Here is a 20,493-nt window from a genome sequence, read left to right as displayed (position 1 = left end):
GGCAGGACCACGACGTGAATCTGGAGAAATTCCTCCGTACAGCCCAACGGCTGAACCTCACCTACAATAAGGAGAAATGTGTGTTTAACACCTCGCGCCTTGCCATCCTTGGCTGTGTAGTAGAGAACGGACTCATCGGCCCCGACCCCGAAAGAATGCGCCCCCTCATGGAGCTACCCCTCCCCCACTGCCCTAAGGCACTTAAGAGAACCCTGGGGCTCTTCGCCTACTATGCCCAATGGGTGCCCAATTATGCGGACAAAGCCAGACCCCTCATGAAGTCCACATCCTTCCCCCTTACGGAGGAAGCGTGCGCAGCCTTCTCCCTCATTAAGGGAGACATTGCCAAGGCCACTATGCACGCAGTGGATGAGTCCATCCCCTTCCAAGTCGAGAGCGATGCATCCGACTTCGCCCTAGCCGCCACCCTTAACCAGGAGGGGAGACCGGTGGCCTTCTTCTCAAGGACCCTACAGGGCCCTGAGATCCGACACTCATCGGTCGAGAAGGAGGCCCAGGCGATTGTGGAGGCGGTACGACGCTGGAGGCACTACCTGGCAGGCAAACGATTTACCCTCCTTACCGACCAACGTTCGGTCGCTTTTATGTTTAATAACAAGCTGAGGGGCAAAATCAAGAATGACAAGATCTTGAGGTGGAGAATCGAGCTCTCCACCTACGATTATGATATCTTGTACCGGCCAGGTAAGCTGAACGAACCCCCCGATGCTCTGTCACGAATTACATGCGCCAGCGCGCAAAGTGATAGACTTCAGACCCTCCACAACGACCTCTGCCACCCCGGGGTCACCAGACTTTACCACTTCATTAAGGCCCGCAACCTGCCCTACTCCATCGAGGAGGTCAGGACCATAACCAGGAACTGCCAGACCTGCGCCGAGTGCAAACCGCACTTCTTTAGGCCGGACAGAGCAAGCCTGATCAAGGCCACCCGCCCCTTCGAGCGCCTGAGCATCGACTTTAAGGGGCCCCTCCCGTCCTCTGACCGTAATGTGTACTTCCTCAACATTGTTGATGAGTACTCCCGTTTCCCCTTTGCCTTCCCCTGCCCAGACATGACCAGTACCACGGTCATTAAATGCCTGAACGACCTCTTCGCCTTGTTCGGGTTCCCAAACTATATACATAGTGACCGGGGCTCCTCTTTCATGAGCGAGGAACTCCGTCAGTTCCTACTAGCGAGAGGTATTGCAGCAAGTAGGACCACCAGCTACAACCCCCAAGGGAACGGCCAGGTGGAAAGAGAGAACGCGACGGTATGGAAGGCCGTCCTCTTAGCCTTAAAGTCTAAGGGCCTCCCAACCTCCCGCTGGCAGGAAGTCCTCCCGACAGCGCTGCACTCCATCCGGTCACTACTTTGCACTGCCGTTAACGCCACCCCCCATGAACGAATGTTTGTTTTCCCCAGGAAGTCGACTACGGGAACCACTCTACCAACCTGGCTGACCTCTCCGGGGCCCGTCTTGCTGCGAAAGCACGTGAGGGCCCATAAAACAGACCCCCTGGTCGAAAGGGTGAACCTCCTGCACGCCAACCCCCAGTACGCCTACATGGCTTACCCAGACGGGCGGGAGGACACTGTCTCCTTACGAGACCTCGCACCCTCGGGCACTCCGGAGACACCACCTTTACCCACCCCCCACCACCCCCCCAATTCCAGCCCAGGTAGACGGCATGCCGGAACCCCACGAGCCTTCGTCGACCACGCAGACACCAGCACTAACACCGGATAATGCAGCACCGCCGCTGCGACGATCGGAGAGGCTTACGAGGCCTCCGGACAGACTGACATACCAGAACTGGTAGTACACTTCACCCCGCCGGACTCAAATCTAAACAAGGGGTGAATGTGGTAAACCACTTTTATCGTTACACTATAGTTATCACTGTTGTATTGTTATCACCGTTATCACTGTTGTATCACGATACGAGGTCGCCTCTTGTCGCGCTGTTATACCTGGGCTGACCACCTCCGACTCCGCCCATGGCTCCACCTACCTGCCCAGGTATAAAGGTAGTCGACTGGCTGGTATTCCTCCTTGTTGGACCCGATCACCCACGAGGGTGGGCTCTGTTATTTAGTCAATAAAAACCTTTAGTTACGTTCCTAACTCGTCGCTTTTTATTGGACGAATTGATAGGTATATCACATGGGCAGAAGTTCACCTTGCTGACTGACCACCAACCACTTGTCTCCATCTTTAATCCTAAGAAGGGCGTTCCAGTGATGACTGCACAACGGTTACAAAGATGGTCCCTGTTTCTAGGGGCGAATCAATATGAAATAGAATATAAAGGCACGAAACAGTATGGAAACGCTGATGGGCTATCGCGCCTGCCACTGCCTACTGTGGAGGAAGCACCAGCAGTGGACCCTATCGAGATATTTTATTCGTCAATAATTGAACGATTGCCAATAACGAATGCGGATATAGAGAAGGAGACCCGCAATGACCCGACGCTGTCTCGGGTATATGATTTGACGGTGAGGGGATGGCCAACACATGGCGACTCACTGTTGCCAGCATTCTCATCCAGAAGAGAACAGCTGTCAGTATGCCAGGGGACAGTGATGTGTGGATCCAGAGTGGTGATTCCACCCAAGTTAAGGGAGAGAGTGCTAAATGAGCTTCATGAAGGTCATCTGGGGGGAGTGAAAATGAAAAGCCTTGCTAGGGCTTATGTGTGGTGGCTGGGAATCGATCAACAAATCGAAGACCTAACCAAGAGCTGGTCAGGATGCCAGAAGGTCCAAAATGCACCACCACATGCCCCTCTACACCCATGGGAGTGGCCCTCCTCTCCATGGCAACGGGTGCATATTGATTTCGCTGGTCCATTCATGGACTCAATGTTCTTAATAACAGTGGATGCTAATTCAAAATGGCCTGAGGTGATAAAAATATCCTCAACCACTACAGAGAAGACGATTGCAGCCCTACGGACCATATTTGCCAGGAACGGCTTGCCAGAGCAGATTTGCTCTGATAATGGACCACAGTTTGTGTCCGAAGAGTTTCGAAAATTTATGAGAAGGAATGGGGTAAGGCATTACACATCCGCCCCGTATCATCCAGCCACCAATAGATTGGCTGAGAGGTTCGTACAAACCTTTAAGAAGGCGATAAAGGCCATGTGCGACGGGGAAATTCCACTACAGCATAAGGTGAACAATTTCTTATTAGCCTACCGAAACGCGACACATGCAGTTACCAACCAGACCCCGGCCATGATGTTCTTTAACCGAAGGTTGAGATCTCGTCTGGACTTGCTCAGACCCAATGTGCGAAGAAATGTTGAAGATAAACAATTCCAGCACATCAATGAGAAGCCAACAAGGAGCTTTAACATAGGACAACCAGTCTTGGCCCGTGACTACCGAACAGAGAAATGGCAACCCGGAACGATATGCACAAGGCAGGGGCCATTAATGTACACAGTGGATGTCGGGGAGAACATTGTGAGATGCCACGTCGATCAGATCTTAGCGTCACAGGAACGAGTCAACCCCATGTCTCGCGTCCCTGGGGATGAACCCGACATACCGGTAGCATCTACCTCAGAAACAGTAGCAGTGGAAACGGATGAAATAACCGACGAAAAGGGGCCAGAATCGCCTCCGCACCAAGAACAAGAACCTCAGGAAAGGCGCTATCCCGAAAGGATCAGGAAGCCGCCCCAAAGACTGAATCTATAAATGGACTATTGTTGTTTAATGTACATGTTAAAGTGTTAATTGTTATTTGAATATTATGGGTACTACTAATCTAAATGGGGAGGAATTGTAATGTATGTACCTTTAACAGAGAACTACTTTTACAGCTCCTGTATACTGTAGTACTGGCAGTGACCACACCTGTATATAAGCCTTGAGCATGCCTCTGTACCCCAGTCTTGAGACTACCCTACTCCAGTAAATACCTGTTGATTGTTAAGTTACAGCATCCGTGTGGTTATTGAAAAACATCATACTCTCAGAATCACGGATCTAACACCACCCACAACTGTGAAAGTGGATGGGTGACCAACATTTTCTGCTGTGTTTATGTTCTATTCAATGCCTAGTAGTGACTTTTGCTAAACTCATTAAATCAGCTCTATTTAGAAGCTGTGAAATTAGACATTTCTACTCACTGAAGGGCAGGTGTTCTGCCAGATAGATACATAACACAGTTTCGGATACTATCAATTCATGTTAAAAGGTAATACAATAGTGATTACCTTTATCATTGACAGCATTGTAAATTACAAAGATAGGTGTTCCAGGACCTGCATGGAACAAAGAGCAGACATTAAAGCCGTGTTAATATGCTGTACTTTATTTTGGAGAATTAGTTTCCGTGGTTCACTTACCATAACAGGATAGCACATAATATTTTGCATTTCTGCTGAAGTATGCAGAATAGAACTGACAGCGTTCCTTCATCAGATTACAGCTAATACATTGTGGCTTCTGAGGATTTGCGTCAATTCTAATCCTACAAAAAAAAGAAAAATCAAAAATGTCTAGGTACCAGATCCAAATGGACTTCATACAAGTTTACTTAAAGAATGGCTGTGAAATCAGTCATGTCCTTCTTCTATCTTTCAAAAATCATCAGAAATGGGAGTCGTACCTGAGGATAGGAAATACCCATCTTTAAAAAGATGAACAGAATTACACAGGGAACTACAGGCCAACATCTGCTGTGGGTAAATATTAAATACATCCCAAAAGAGGCTGAATAACCAGAGGGATAGAGCACAGTTCCCAGGAGGTGATAATGATTCTGTACATAGTGCAACCACACCTGGAGTACTATATATAATTTTGGTCACCGTACTGTAGTGAGGATATCTAGGCACTGAGGCAGTGCAGAAAAGGCAACTAAACTGATACTTAGTTTAAGACATCTGATCTATGAAGAGAGGTTGAAGAATCTGTGGTTGTTTACTCTGGAGAAGCGAAGACTCAGGAGATATTATTCAAGTATTCAAGATCTTTAAGGAAATAGATAAATTGAACCTTGGATAATATGCTTAAGATTGCCATAAATTCTAGAACTAGGGAACACGGGGTCAAGCTTAGAAGAGTGATGAAGCACAGACACTTCAGATTTAATTACCTTATGTGGAGAGTGATAACGTGGAAGAAAAGATGAAGAGAGGTAGTTAGAGGTAGGTAGAAACATTTAAGGGAAAATTGGTTATTTGAGGGAGTGCATAATTGAGGAGTATTAGCTTTTGGGAGGTCAGGTGGACTGTGGAGTCTTTTCTGGTTCTCTACATTCCTATTTTCCAGTATAACATTACCACTTTGAATATTTGGGAAAAGCTGGAATGTAGCCGTACCATTTTGTAAACCAACAACAACATCTTGCATTTATATAGTTTCACAGAAGCGAAAAGAAAAAATGTCAATTTAAACTACAAAGGGGGAAACATTCCCATTAAACATCTGAACACTTTAAGATGGTGGTAGGTATTGTTGGTGATAGAATTGTTAATGCCTGATTCTACCACCAACAAACAGAAATTTTAAAAAAACGTTTTTAAAGTGGAGTTGTGGCGGAGCCACCAAAGGACTCAGAGCGGTTGTACATAATTCCTTTAACAGCAAAGTAGTAACAGCCTGTGTCTGTACCTTTAATTACACTGTTTAACTGTACTATGTCTAGTTACCTTTACAGCGTGGTTTCAACGTGATGACGTCATGCCGTTAGTCACATGATCCCCCAATGGCGGGAAGAACGTCATGACGTCAGCTTTCAGACCAGAGGGGCAGTCCTCGTGGAGCCTTCAAAGAGAGCAGACCTGTATTCGATGTATTCCAACAGTTTCCAGTTAAAACCTGTTTTGTTCCATTAAAGTTCGTTATTTTGATTGCCTGAGTCGAACTCAGTCTTTTCGTTAGGAACCTCCGTTCCTACATTGGTGACCCCGACTTTCGTGAACAGTTTTCGCGGAAGATCTCCAGCATGGACACGAATGCCGTGACTCTGAAACTGCCACAGTTCTGGGAGCAACAACCAGATGCCTGGTTTATCCAGGCTGAAGCCCAGTTCGCCATCAGGAACATCGTCGCGGTTCAGACCCGTTATTACTATGTGGTCTCCGCCCTCGACAGCGCAACTGCATCTCGGATCATCAGCCTCCTCGGTAGTCCTCCTACTGACAGCAAGTATGATATGATTAAGGCGTGGTTGCTTCAGGTCTTCGGGCTCTCGAAGTCAGAGCGCGCTCGCCGGCTCATCACGATGCCTGGCCTCGGGGACTCCAAACCGTCCGAACTCATGAGCCAAATGCTCACGCTCTTGGGTGCCGAACCGGAATGCTTCCTCTTCCGGGAGCTTTTCCTCTACCAAATGCCAGAGCAGGTACAGGCTGCCCTAGCCAGATCTGACATTACAGACTGCGCCGAGCTTGCTGCCGAAGCCGATAAGATTTTCACTGTAACCCAGCAGTGCTGCACAGCCACAAGGCGCCCATCCCCCACAGATGCGGTTCCAGCTCCTCCTGCAGCGGGCTGGTGCTCTTACCACGCCTGTTTTGGCACGAAAGCACAAAGCTGCCGCTCCCCCTGCAGTTTTTCGCCCAAAAAAAACCCAAAGCTCCTGCAGCGTTCCTGGCGAAGGAGGACCGGGTCTAACGGGCGCTCCGCGGTTGCGATGGCCGTCGGATCTATGGGGAAACTTCTTTATATCACCGATTCCCTAGCGGGTCGACGTTTCCTTTGTGACACCGGGGCACAGTGTAGCATTTTGCCTGCGTCGAAGCTCGATGTGCAAGCTGGAAACTGTAATTTTTATACCTTTAAGGGGGGAACTACTTTTTACAGCTCATGTATACTGTAGTACCGGCAGTGACCACACCTGTATATAGCACTGAGTAGTAATCTGTACAGTTCAGTTCCAGAGTGAGCCACGTTGAGTAAACACCTGTTGTACCGTTCTCCTGCAGTCTGTGTCTTACTACTGACGGACACAACATTGGCGACGAGGCAAATTCGATCCTACCTGCAACTCTGCATCACCTCCCAGGGATTCCTTCCTGGAGACCAGTAGATTGGAGGTCAAGGCCAGAGACACGGGCGTCGACCACGGGCAACCGCCCAGTCATCCAGCAGAGACTCGAGAATTGCGGGGGAGGCTGTTGAGAGCCAGGCTTGGCTTTCCAGTCACGGTGGTCCAGCAAAACGGGCTGGCAACAGGTAGTGCGCAGACCCTTCCCGGACAGCGGCGGGCTAGAGCCCGACTGAGCGGCACAGCAAAGGGCCGAGCAGCGTCGACGGGAGAGAGAGAGAGGGCAAAGCGCACAGGGGGCAGCCGGTGTTCAGGGGCCGAGCAGCGTCGAGGAGAGGGAGAGAGACGTGCAGAAACCCGCGAGGCGCCGCCATTGCCACGAGGACCGCCGAGAGCAGCGTTGGCAGCAGCGCAGGAGAAGCGCGCGAAACCTACAGGGCGCCGCCATTGCCACGAGGACCACCGAGAGCGGCGTTGGCAGCAGCGGGGGAGGAAGGAAAGCGCGGGAGAAGCCATTTTAAACCACACCCAAAATGCCGAAGAGTGGCAGTATCACCGCATTTGACAATGAAGTCGAAGATTGGACTACATATGTCGAACAAATAGAGGTATACTGCAAGGCAAATGAGGTGTCAGATGACAAGAAAGCGCCGGTATTGTTAAATTTAATGGGTGCAAAGACGTATGGCTTATTACGAAATCTAGTAACCCCAGCGAAGCCAGTGGAAAAGAGTTTTGGAGACATAGTGACTGTGATAATAATAATAACTTCCGGGAAGTTATGTCATCACTTCCTGTGAACTGTGAACTATGAACTATGAACTGTGTACATACCTCACTTCCTGTCATATGTCACTTCCTGTTGGACTGGTATAAATACTGGTCTGTTCAGTATTGTAAGAGGCTTCTACCAGAGGCACGGTAAAGACCTCTCTTGTATATAGTGTGTTTATAAGTTACTTAAAGCTAACTTTAAAGTTACTTGATGGTAAGACTCCTTTTTCTTACATCAGTGACAATACTACAGGAACATTTAAACCCCACACCGCTGCTGATAGCAGAAAGATTCAAGTTTCACAAACGGAACCAGCATAAGGATGAAAGCAATGCTGAATATTTAACAGAACTGCGCAAACTATCAAAACACTGCCAGTTTGGAAGGGGACTGGCAGATACCTTAAGGGACAAGTTTGTGTGTGGGCTTCAAAGTGAAGGAACCCAGAAATGGCTTTTATCTGAAAAGGACCTTATGCTGGACAAGGATTTCAGCATTGCGGTATCATATGAAGCAGCAGCACGGGGCGCTGCAGAGATACAACAGAGACCGCAAGAATATGGCACAAACGAAATGTCATACAGAACACAGAAGTGCTATCGCTGCGGCAGAACAACACACAACCACAATGACTGCTGGTTCAAAGACAAAGTGTGCAGACAGTGTGGAAAAGTAGGACACATAGCACGAGTCTGCAGGTCGGGAAAGAAAACCAGCAATAAGAAATCTCCAAAAGAAAAGTACAAGAAGGGTACATAAGGTGACGGAGAATAGTTCAGATGAACAAAAGAGTGATACCGACTCCGAAAACAGGGAGCTGAGTTGTCTGAAACTACATAATGTGATCAAAACGGAGGATCACCGAACCATTTGGGTCACTCGCAAGATAGCAGGAGTCCAGGTAAAAATGGAATTGGACACAGGATCAGCCCTAACAGTCATAAACCGACGGGACTACGAGCGGCTATTCTCACACATACCCTTGAGACACAAAAATTATTTTGAAGACGTACACGGGGCAAAAAGTCTACCCCAAAGGAAAAATAAGGGTGACCATTATATATAATGGTAAGGAAACCCCAAAACTAGACCTGTATGTATTGCAAGATGGAGGACCACCATTACTGGGATGTGAATGGATCCAGAAAAGCACTGACTGTGGCTGCCAAAAAGGATGACGACGTCACACCTGGGCGACTGTCAAAGATCCTAACCGACGCACAAGAAGTGTTCCAGCAAGGACTCGGAACACTAAAAGGCATGACAGCAACAATTAAAATCGAAGAAAACGCAAGCCCAAAATGTTTTAAGGCCAGACCGGTACCTTATGCGATCCGCCCAGCTGTCAAAGTAAAGCTGGAGAGTTTGGAACGTTCAGGAGTACTGTCCAAGGTAGACTGGAGCGAGTGGGCTACACCCATCGTCCCTGTGATGAAAAAGTCGTTGAGCAGCACGCTTGGGGAACCAAGGAAGGTTCGCATCTGTGGGGACTTTAAGGTAACAGTGAACCCAGTCCTTCACACCGTGCAATATCCACTTCTGCGGATTGAAGATATTTTCGCCTCGCTATCTGGAGGGAAACGCTTCACTAAGATTGATCTGGCCCAGGCGTATCTGCAAATGGAGGTAGAAGAAGCATCAAAAAAATACCTCACAATCAACACCCATAAAGGTCTCTACCAATACAACCGGCTGGTATTCGGGGTAGCATCAGCTCTGGCTATTTGGCAAAGGGCAATGGAACAAGTCCTGCAAGGGATCCCAGGGACCCAGTGTTATTTGGACGACATCCTGGTCACGGGCGAAAATGACAGTGATCACCTCGCCAACCTGGAGCAGGTGCTCACTAGATTGAAGGAATATGGGCTCCGAGCTAACCGCCCCAAATGCGAGTTTTTAAAAAAACAGATATCGTATTGTGGCCATGTTATCGATAAAGAGGGGTTACATAAGTCCCCAGAAAAGATTGAGGCAGTAGTCAAGGCTCCAGCACCGGAAAACGTGTCACAACTGAGGTCGTTCCTCGGGCTGGTAAACTACTACCATAAGTTCTTGCCAAATTTGTCTACAATACTACACCCACTGAACACCCTACTGCAAACTGGAGTGCCATGGAAGTGGAGTGACAAATGTAAACGAGCTTTCCAGAAGAGCAAAACACTAATCACATCGAAAGAGGTATTGGCCCATTTCAACCCAGCACTACCAATTCGGTTGGCGTGTGATGCGTCACCCTACGGCATTGGAGCGGTGCTGTCGCACAAATTCTCGGACGGCTCAGAGAGGCCAATAGCCTTTGCGTCATGATCACTAACCTCAGCCGAGCGTAACTTGCTGACTGATCACCAGCCTCTTGTCTCCATTTTTAATCCGAAGAAGGGCGTTCCGGTGATGACTGCGCAACGACTACAAAGATGGTCACTCTTTCTAGGGGCATACCACTATGAGATTGAATATAAGAGCACGAAACAGCATGGAAATGCTGATGGGCTATCACGCCTGCCACTGCCTACTGTGGAGGAAGCACCAGCAGTGGATCCTGTCAAAATATTTCATTCAACTATAGTTGAATACCTACCGGTAACTAACGCTCGTATAGAAAAGGAGACCTGAAATGACCCGACACTGTCTCGGGTATATGATTTGACGGTGAAGGGATGGCCAGCACATGGCGACTCACTGTTGCCAGCATTCTGAACAAGAAGAGAACAGCTGTCAGTGTGCCGGGGGTCCTTGATGTGTGGATCCCGAGTGGTAATTCCACCCAAGTTAAGGGATAGAGTGCTCAATGAGCTTCATGAGGGTCATCTGGGAGGGGTAAAAATGAAAAGCCTTGCCAGGGCTTATGTGTGGTGGCCGGGAATCGATAAACAAATCGAGGACCTGACCAAGAGCTGCTCAGGATGCCAGAAAGTCCAAAATGCACCACCACATGCCCCTCTACACCCATGGGAGTGGCCCTCATCTCCATGGCAACGGGTGCATATTGATTTTGCTGGTCCATTCATGGACTCAATGTTTTTAATAGCTGTGGATGCGCACTCGAAATGGCCTGAGGTCATCAAAATGTCCTCCACCACCACGGAGAAAACTATTGCAGTCCTACGGACCATTTTTGCCAGGAATGGCTTGCCAGAACAGATTTGCTCCGATAACGGACCACAGTTTGTGTCCGAAGAGTTCCGGAGATTTATGAAGAAGAATGGGGTAAGGCATTACACATCCGCCCCGTATCATCCAGCCACAAATGGATTGGCTGAGAGGTTCGTACAAACCTTTAAGAAGGCAATAAAGGCTATGTACAATGACAACATTCCGCTGCAGCATAAGGTGGACAATTTCCTGCTAGCCTACCGGAATGCTACACATGCAGTCACCAACCAGGCCCCGGCCATGATGTTCTTTAACCGAAGGTTAAGATCTCGCCTGGATTTGCTCAGACCAAACGTACGAAGAGATGTTGAGAGTAAGCAATTCCAGCACATCCATGAGAAGCCAACAAGGAGCTTCAATGTAGGGCAACCAGTCTTGGCCCGCGACTACCGAACAGAAAAATGGCAGCCAGGAACGATAGGCACACGGCAGGGCCCACTAATGTACACAGTGGACGTTGGGGAGAACATCGTGAGACGCCATGCTGACCAGATCCTAGAGTCACAGGAACTAGTCAACCCCATGCCTCGCCCATACGTACCTGGTGAGGAACCTGACGTACAGGTCACATCTACCCCAGAAACAGTAGCATCGGAAGCTGATGACCCAGCCGACGACAGGGTGCCAGAATCGCCTCCGCAACAAGAGAGAGACACTCGGGAAAGGCACTATCCAGAAAGGATCAGAAAGCCTCCCCAAAGACTGACTATATAAATGGACTATTTTCAGCTAACGTTGTATGTTAAAAGTGTTAATTGTAATTAGTTTGATATTTAATTGTTAAATGAGTGTTATGGTACTGTTAATCTAAAAGGGGAGGAATTGTAATGTATATACCTTTAAGGGGGGAACTACTTTTTACAGCTCATGTATACTGTAGTACCGGCAGTGACCACACCTGTATATAGCACTGAGTAGTAATCTGTACAGTTCAGTTCCAGAGTGAGCCACGTTGAGTAAACACCTGTTGTACCGTTCTCCTGCAGTCTGTGTCTTACTACTGACGGACACAACAGGAACCACGGTTTTTCCCTCGTAGCGGCTAATGGCGCAGCCATTCGAACTTTCCGGAAGCAGCGGGTCCAAGTCTGTTTTGGTGGTCAGCGCTTCTGTTGGGAATTCGTCACGGCCACAGTCTCACAGGCCATCCTAGGGGCGGATTTTCTGTGTGCCAACAGCCTCCTCGTCAATGTCCGGCACCGCCGGTTGATCAACGCGGCCACCTTCCACTCGATTCCGTGCTACCACGGTACCACCGGGACGCGCTCTATTGCCTGCGCTTTCCCTCCTCCGGATGACTTCACTCGGCTCCTCTGAGAGTTTCCGGAGCTGACAAGGCCCACTTTCTCCTCCTCGACCACGAAGCATGGTGTTGAACATCACATCACCACTACTGGCTCCCCGGTTTATGCGCTGGCTAGAAGGCTCGAACCCGGCAAGCTCACGGCTGCGAAAGCGGAGTTCGACACGATGGAGCGGCTCGGGATCATTCGCCGATCCAATAGTCCCTGGTCTTCGCCTCTCCACATTGTTCTGAAACCGGGCGACGGCTGGCGACCATGTGGTGACTACCGACGCCTGAACAACGCCACCACTCCTTATCAGTACCCGATTCCGCATATTCAGGATTTCTCGGCCCATTTGGCGGGAAATTCTATCTTTTCTAAAGTCGACCACATCCGGGGGTATCACCAGGTTCCTGTGCACCCGCAAGATGTCCCGAAAACCGCAGTCATCACCCCTTTTGGCCTCTTTGAGTTCCTGCAGATGCCGTTTGACTTGAAGAACGCGGCACAGGCGTTCCAGTGCTTAATGGACTCCGTGCTCCGAGACCTAAGCTTCATCTTCGTCTACCTTGATGACATTCTAATCGCCAGTGCTAGCAAGGAAGAGCACATCTCCCATTTGCGTACCCTCTTTACACGCCTCAGCCAGCACAGTTTAATCATCAACCTGGCCAAGTGCCAGTTTGGCCTGCAGCAGATCGATTTCTTGTGACACCGCATAACATCGGACGGCGCCGTCCCCTTAATGACGAAGGTGGAAGCGGTTACCTCTTTCCCGCGCCCGCCAACCTTCAAGGCCCTGCAAGAGTTCCTGGGGATGGTCAACTTCTATCACCGATTCGTCCCTAAGGTGGCTCAGCTTATGCAACCCTTGTACGGAGCCCTCAAGGGCAAGTCCGGTAAGGATCCAATCAGCTGGATAGCCGAGATGGACCAGGTGTTTGTCAACACCAAGAGCACCTTAGCCAACGCAACCATGCTGGCGCACCCACTTCCAGGTGCCACCATCGCCCTTACCATGGACGCGTCAGACTGCGCCATCGGCGCAGTGCAAGAGCAGTGGGTCAACGGCACGTGGCAACCGCTGACGTTTTTCAGCCGTCAACTACGGAAAAATGAAAAAAAATACAGCACCTTCGATCGGGAGTTACTGGCCCTTTTCCTAGCCATTCGCCATTTCCGGTTCTTATTGGAAGGACGTCCCTTCATGGCTTTTGTCAACCACAAGCCTCTAACGTTCGTCATGGCCAAGACCGCCGAACCGTGGTCCACTTGTCAGCAAAGTCACCTGACGTTTATTTCCGAATTTACCACGGACATTCCACATGTGTCTGGTAAGGACAACCTGGTGGCGGATTGCCTCTCCCGTGCGACGGTCCACGTGGTTCACCTGGGGATCGACTACGCCCTCATGGCTGCAGATCAGGCCTCGGACACTGAGGTCCAATCATACAGAACCGTCCCCTCTAGTTTCCAAGCGACCGACGTCACTTTCCAGGCCACAGGCGCCACGCTCCTTTGCGACGTCTCCATGGGCGTTCCCCGATCTATCGTGCCAGTCGCATGGCGCCGGAAGGTGTTTGATGCCATACACGGGTTGTTGCACCCTGGGATGAAGGCTTCACAACGGCTTATGTCGGCAAAGTTCGTCTGGAAAGGTATGCACCTCGATGTCCGTGACTGGGCTAATGCCTGCGTAGTCTGCCAGAAGGCCAAGGTCCAGCGTCATGTTAAAGCTCCAGTGGCTACGTTCGCTGTTCCGGAGCGTCATTTCGACCACGTGCATGTGGACCTTGTGGGGCCGCTTCCGCCTTCTCAGGGTTATACGCATCTCCTCACCATGGTGGACCGCTCCACTAGGTGGCCAGAGGCAATTCCTTTGGTTTCCACCACTTCGGCAGACGTCACTAGAGCTTTCATCTGCTGTTGGGTTGCCCGTTTCGGGGGTACCAGCGGACATCTCTTCTGACCATGGGCCACAATTTTCCTCGGAGCTTTGGAACGCTGTAGCTCAGGGGCTCGGCACCAAACTTCATCGCACCACCGCCTATCATCCACAGGTGAATGGCCTTTGCGAGCGATTCCACAGGTCACTTAAAGCTGCCCTTCGGGCCAGTCTTCAAGGTGCAGGATGGGTGGGCAGACTTCCATGGGTCCTTTTGGGTCTTCGTACGGCACCCAAAGAAGACCTGCAATCGTCCTCAGCCAAACTCGTCTACGGCCAGCCTCTCCGAGTACCAGGGGATTTCCTCCCTTCTCCCACAGAGCCATGGTCCGCCTCCCAGCAACTCGTTAGCCACCAGGAAGCGGCCAGATGCTTCGCTCTGGTGCCTGCATCAAATCACGGCTTACAGAACTCCCACGTGCCAGCGGAACTGAAGAATGCTGAGTATGTATTCATCCACCACGACGCTCACTGGGATCCGCTCAAGCCCCCTTACACTGGTCCTTTCCGCGTCATCGAACCAGGAGACAAATCCTTTTCGGTCAACATCGGAGGAAAGCCGGATCACATTTCGGTGGACCGATTGAAGCCGGCTCACCTGGACCTGGACCGCCCAGTCGTTGTCGCTCAACCGCCGAAACGTGGCCGACCGCCCGCAGCCGCCGTGCCAGATCAACCAAAGCCGCCCGCCAACTCGACCACGCTCGTCGCGCCTGCTCAACCACAATCGCCTGCCAGCTCGACCATCGGTCATCAACTTCCTCTGCCAGGTTATCAAAGTCGATCAGACAGACTTGTCAGACCTCCTCCTCGTCTCACTTTTTCTGTTAAAGACAATTCTGGGGGGGCGCATGTGGCGGAGCCACCAAAGGACTCAGAGCGGTTGTACATAATTCCTTTAACAGCAATGTAGTTACAGCCTGTGTCTGTACCTTTAATTACACTGTTTAACTGTACTATGTCTAGTTACCTTTACAGCGCGGTTTCAACGTGATGACGTCATGCCGTTAGTCACGTGATCCCCCAATGGCGGGAAGAACGTGATGACGTCATGACATCAGCTTTCAGACCAGAGGGGCAGTCCTCGTGGAGCCTTCAAAGAGAGCAGACCTGTATTTGATGTATTCCAACAGTTTCCAGTTAAAACCTGTTTTGTTCCATTAAAGTTCGTTATTTTGATTGCCTGAGTCGAACTCAGTCTTTTCGTTAGGAACCTCCGTTCCTACAGAGTAGTACTTTTGTTACACTCAGTGCTGTTGTTTTGTAGGTGGGAGGGTTTAACAGACTGCAGCTATTCAAGCCCAACTCTGAAGGCAAGCCCAGATTCCCAAGGAACTCAGCACATTATGGGTGCAACAGACTCACTTTTATTGCTGTTATTCCAGATATCCTGGAAAGAGGCACCAACTGTATCGAGTGACTGATTCTATCATAGATTAGAATCAAATTTTTATTTAAAAGCTTTCTATTATGGAAAATGAGAGTAAACCAAACATTCCTTTAACACTTTATATTATTTTAATAATATTGAGAGGTATATATACATAATTCTTTCAACAATCATACATATATTATTTATAAAACTCACTTATATAGGTTTCTTCTCCCTGGATGCTGTTCATATTGATTGCTAATGTAGTAACTGTAATACAAACAGATGTATAATGAATATCAGACTATAAAAATGGATAATCAAGAACTGGAATATTATGTATTCATTCTAAAGATTATTTTTGAGTGAAGGAAGTGTTAATAATGATTATAAGAAAATGGTATAATATAATCAACATATATGGAACTTTAGAACATTCTTTATTCACAGTACTGAGAAATGAACATAACAAGCAACGAAAGATTTGTTATGTTTTTGATGTTGATACAGAAATACTGTTGGAAGTCTCAAAAGTTATTAATCAATGTAACCTTTACTTCAAGTTACCTCAGAAGCCCTCGCCCACCTATATTTCTGCAAATCATTCCTCCAATACCATATGCATAATATGGGGATAGTGCACATTTAAATTGTCCTATATTCTCTTTCCAAATAGTCAAAACTTTTGTCAATTCCTTTTGAAAATGATGCCAATTGCTGAATTGTTTGTGTGAGAAAGGGTAGACGTGCAATTTTGTGAAAACTTGATAAAAAGACCAAACTTGAATAAAAGGGATGGTAAAATAAAAATGATTGAAGAAGAAACTAGATACTGAAGGAAGAAAAGAGAATATATAATGTTCTACTGGATATTTAAGATAGTTAGAATGTTCTAAATGAAAATAATGAGAATTTTTTCAGTTAAGGAGTTAAAAAAACACAGGCAGAGATGGTTAATGGGAGAAGCAGCATTTGGAGGGAACTGCGGTCATCATGTTTCCACTGAGATGTCTTACCACACACAAACACAAATACTTCTCAAAGTGCATTGGAGAAACATGTTTCTTATTCATTCCTATCATCATATGACAGTTGAGAGGGTTGAGCAAGTGATCTCTGCTGCCAAGACTGCAGGAGTAGCCTGACAAAAATGTGTGTCTCCATATTAAGAGGCATGTGTGACAGCAACAGAGTTCAGATCAGAAATTTAACAGAATGGGGAGAATTCTATGGTGTGCTCTGATAGTCCAAATATACTGTAGCACCATGATATCCTGAGAAGAAGCTGGGTTGAAATGATCTACAGTGTGTTCTCAAGTACGTCACACTGTAAAACTTAAGAACATAAAAGCCCTGTGGAAAATTATTTTTAAGACACATTCAAAACATTTTCATAACAAGATGAGCTGTTGTCTTTGATTTTAATAAATTATAAACATTTATGGTAGAAACAGACACAAGTACTAAAATTGGTTCTGTTATGCCTAAGATAATCTTTCCCCTTTTAGTTCCCTGTTGATGTTAGGTTACAGCTATTTTTATTCTTTTTTGAACTGACTGGATCACAACTTTTATTAAAATGTTCATCAGATACTAATGATAGATATCTAAAATGTATGTCCATTAAATACATTTGGAACTTATACCCAATAATATCCTTTTAAGTGTGCTGCCTATGTTTGAATCCATTTATAGGAAATATTAATGAATCTCTTGTAGCATTGCTCTTGGTGAGTCAGAGAATATTCTGTGTACTGCTATGTGGCAATATAGGCTGGAATTTTGCCGGCGATCAGTGGACAGAATGGGTGGCAGATCAGCTGTGAAATTTAAAACGATTGACCGGGTCGGGATCCTGCTGTCAAAACGCGCACACCTGCATTTCCCGATGTCGGGTCTGCCAGCGCTGAGCAGACCCAACAGGCAGCGGCGGGAGACCCAATTAAAATCATTAGTGCAAAAAGAAAATACTGCAGATGCTGGAAATCTGAAATAAAAACAGGAAATGCTGGAAAAACTCAGCAGGTCAAGCAGCATCTGTGAAGAGAGAAACACAGTTAATGTTTCAGGTCGATGACCTTTTGTCAGAACTGGAAAAAAGCAGAAATGGAACAGATTTTTAAGCAAGTGAAGAGGCTGGGAAAGGGGGAAGGGGATGAAAGAACAAAAGGGAAGGTCTGTGATAGGATGGAAGGCAGAAGAGGTTAAGAGACATTAAGAGATATTCAAGGCAAAAGGAGATGGTAATGGCACAGGTTAAGAAACAAAGGATGGCTCTAGATGAAGTGTAAATTGCGCTGGCAGAATGAAAGACAGCTGCCATGTGGGGGAGAAGAAAAAAAGACAGAGCGTGAATAAAAAAAAATATCTATCTATATATATAAACGGATCGATCTGTCTGTCTGTCTGTCTGTCTGTCTATCTGTCTGTCTGTCTGTCCTTCGGTGTGCATCTGTCCGGCTATGCACTCGAAAGTTATAGAGCGTACCTACACATGCGTTACGTCAAAAAAAAGCTTACCATTCCAAAACGGTCGTAAGCGTATTTACGTTTCGGCCGGACAAAAATTGCGCCTGCGGTATCCAAAAAACGTTCAAAATTACGCTCATTAGCATCTCATTATCCGCTCATTAGCGATAGAGTGACGTCGAGGTCGACCAATCGTACGCCGGGTTCCTGGCGCGTGCGGGCGGGCCCTCCTAGAGTCGAGTGACGGGACGATTGACCAATCCTACGCTTCGGTGACCTGACGGTCGACCAATCGGTGCGTGTGTGGGCGGGCCTTATCGTTCTGAACCGAGGTGAGTCGCCGCCATCTTGATTCCAAACTTTTCCTTTCTTTTTCCCGCTTTCTACATCTTTAAAAAAAAAGTTGCTTTTAAAACACATATTGGTTTTAAAAAAAGTTAATTACTTTCTAAATCTTTTATCTAATCTCATTAATTTTCCTACCTTTCCCCGTTTTTCCAGGTAGGCCTCGAAGCCTCGGCCTCTCCTCCGCACCCATGCCCGAGCTAGGCACCTCCCGGCCCCAGTCAACAAGTGGCCCCCGATCGCCGCCATCTTTGTGAAGGCTGGAGGGGCGGGCTTCAGCCGAGTGCCGCTACCGCCGCCATCTTAGTAAAGGCTGGTGCGGCGGGTGGCGGCACGGAGCTCCGCGGAGCAGGTGCGTGGCGGCGTCTAACTCTTCCCGCCCCCCCAGTCTGTCTCTCTCTCTCTTCCCCGCGCCTCCTGAATGCACGGGGGAAGAGGCCGGGGCACCGTGGCCGCTTTAGGAGACTTCAACTCCGTGACAGGTGAGGGTCTTTGTTCACGTTAGGCGGCGGGGCGGGTTCCCCGGGTGCTGATCCCTGGCGGTGTGGGTGTGGGGCTGGAGCCCGGCTCTTACCTTGCCCCGGAGAGCGGGCGGACGGCGGGGCCTGGAGTAGCAAATCGGGCATCACGGCAGAAGAAAAACTGAGAGCAGCAGAGGGGAACAGACGTCAGTGAGACAGAGAAATAGGGAGGGAGGAGAGGGAGAGGATAGGGAGAGGGAGAGGGAGAGGGGCAGGGAGGGAGAGGGAAGAGAGAGAGAGAGGGCGGGGGAGGGGAGAGAGAGAGGGTGGGGGAGGGGAGAGAGAGAGGAGGGGGAGGGGAGAGAGAGAGGGTGGGGGGAGGGGAGAGAGAGAGGGTGGGGGAGGGGGAGAGAGAGAGGGTGGGGGAGGGGAGAGAGAGAGGGAGGGAGGAGGGGAGAGAGAGATGGTGGGGGGAGAGAGGGTGGGGGAGAGAGAGAGGGTGGGGAGAGGAGAGAGGGTGGGGGAGGGGAGAGAGAGAGGGTGGGGGAGGGGAGAGAGAGAGGGTGGGGGGAGAGAGAGAGGGTGGGGGGAGAGAGAGAGGGTGGGGGGGGGAGGGTGGGGGGAGAGAGTGAGGGTGGGGGCGAGAGAGAGAGGGTGGGGGGGAGAGGAGAGAGGGTGGGGGGCGGGGAGAGAGAGGGGGGGGAGAGAGGGTGGGGGAGGGGGAGAGAGAGAGTGGGGGAGGGGGGAGAGAGAGAGGGTGGGGGGAGGGGGGGAGAGAGAGAGGGTGGGGGGAGGGGGGAGAGAGAGAAAGGGAGGGGGAGAGAGAGAGAGGGAGGGGAGAGAGAGAGAGAGGGTGGGGGGAGGGGGGAGAGAGGGGAGAGAGTGGGGGGAGGGGAGAGAGAGAGAGTGGGGGAGGGGAGAGAGAGAGTGGGGGGAGGGGAGAGAGAGAGAGTGGGGGCGGAGGGGAGAGAGAGAGTGGGGGAGGGGGGAGAGAGAGAGGGTGGGGGGAGAGAGAGAGGGTGGGGGAGGGGAGAGAAAGAGGGTGGGGGGAGGGGAGAGAGAGAGGGTGGGGGGAGGGAAGAGAGAGAGGGTGGGGGAGGGAGAGAGAGAGGGTGGGGGGGGAGAGAGAGAGTGTGGGGAGGGGAGAGAGAGAGGGTGGGGGGAGGGGTGAGAGAGAGGGTGGGGGAGGGGTGAGAGAGGGTGGGGGGAGGGGGGAGAGAGAGGGTGGGGGGAGGGGAGAGAGAGGATGGGGGGAGGGGGGAGAGAGAGAGGGTGGGGGAGGGGGAGAGAGAGAGAGGGTGGGGGGAGGGGGAGAGAGAGGGTGGGGGGAGGGGGAGGGGGAGATGGTGGTGGGGGAGGGGGGAGGGGTGGGGGGAGGGGGAGAGAGAGAGAGGGAGAGAGGGAGGGGGAGAGAGAGAGGGAGAGAGGGAGGGGGAGAGAGAGAGGGAGGGGGAGAGAGAAAGGGAGGGGGAGAGAGAGGGAGGGGGAGAGAGAGGGAGGGGGGAGAGAGAGGGTGGGGGGAGGGGGGGAGAGAGAGGGGGTGGGGGGGAGGGGGAGAGAGGGTGGGGGGAGGGGGGGAGAGACAAAGGGTGGGGGGAGGGGGAGAGAGGGTCGGGGGAGGGGAGAGAGGGTGGGGGGAAGGAGAGAGGGTGCGGGGAGCGAGAG

The 20,493-nt window shown here is 49.9% G+C and overlaps 1 protein-coding gene across 2 annotated transcripts in view; it reads right to left on the bottom strand.

Annotated features, from left to right (window-relative positions):
* Positions 1–20,493, bottom strand: part of fap (fibroblast activation protein, alpha) — a 149,854-nt gene that overhangs the window by 48,754 nt on the left and 80,607 nt on the right. For both annotated transcript variants that reach the window (XM_085986421.1, XM_085986422.1), the window contains 3 exons: positions 15,770–15,823; positions 4,375–4,499; positions 4,243–4,290 (listed from right to left, as the gene is read on the bottom strand). In XM_085986421.1, the coding sequence (XP_085842547.1) occupies positions 4,243–4,290; positions 4,375–4,499; positions 15,770–15,823 (227 nt within the window). The remainder of the gene's footprint in view (positions 1–4,242; positions 4,291–4,374; positions 4,500–15,769; positions 15,824–20,493) is intronic.

Source organism: Somniosus microcephalus, chromosome 4 (genome assembly GCF_052327205.1).
Source record: "Somniosus microcephalus isolate GS21.2 chromosome 4, FLI_Smic_1.0, whole genome shotgun sequence".
Classification (NCBI taxonomy): domain Eukaryota; kingdom Metazoa; phylum Chordata; class Chondrichthyes; order Squaliformes; family Somniosidae; genus Somniosus; species Somniosus microcephalus.
Note: the sequence above shows the minus strand (reverse complement) of the source record. Positions and strands in the feature narration are given on the sequence as shown.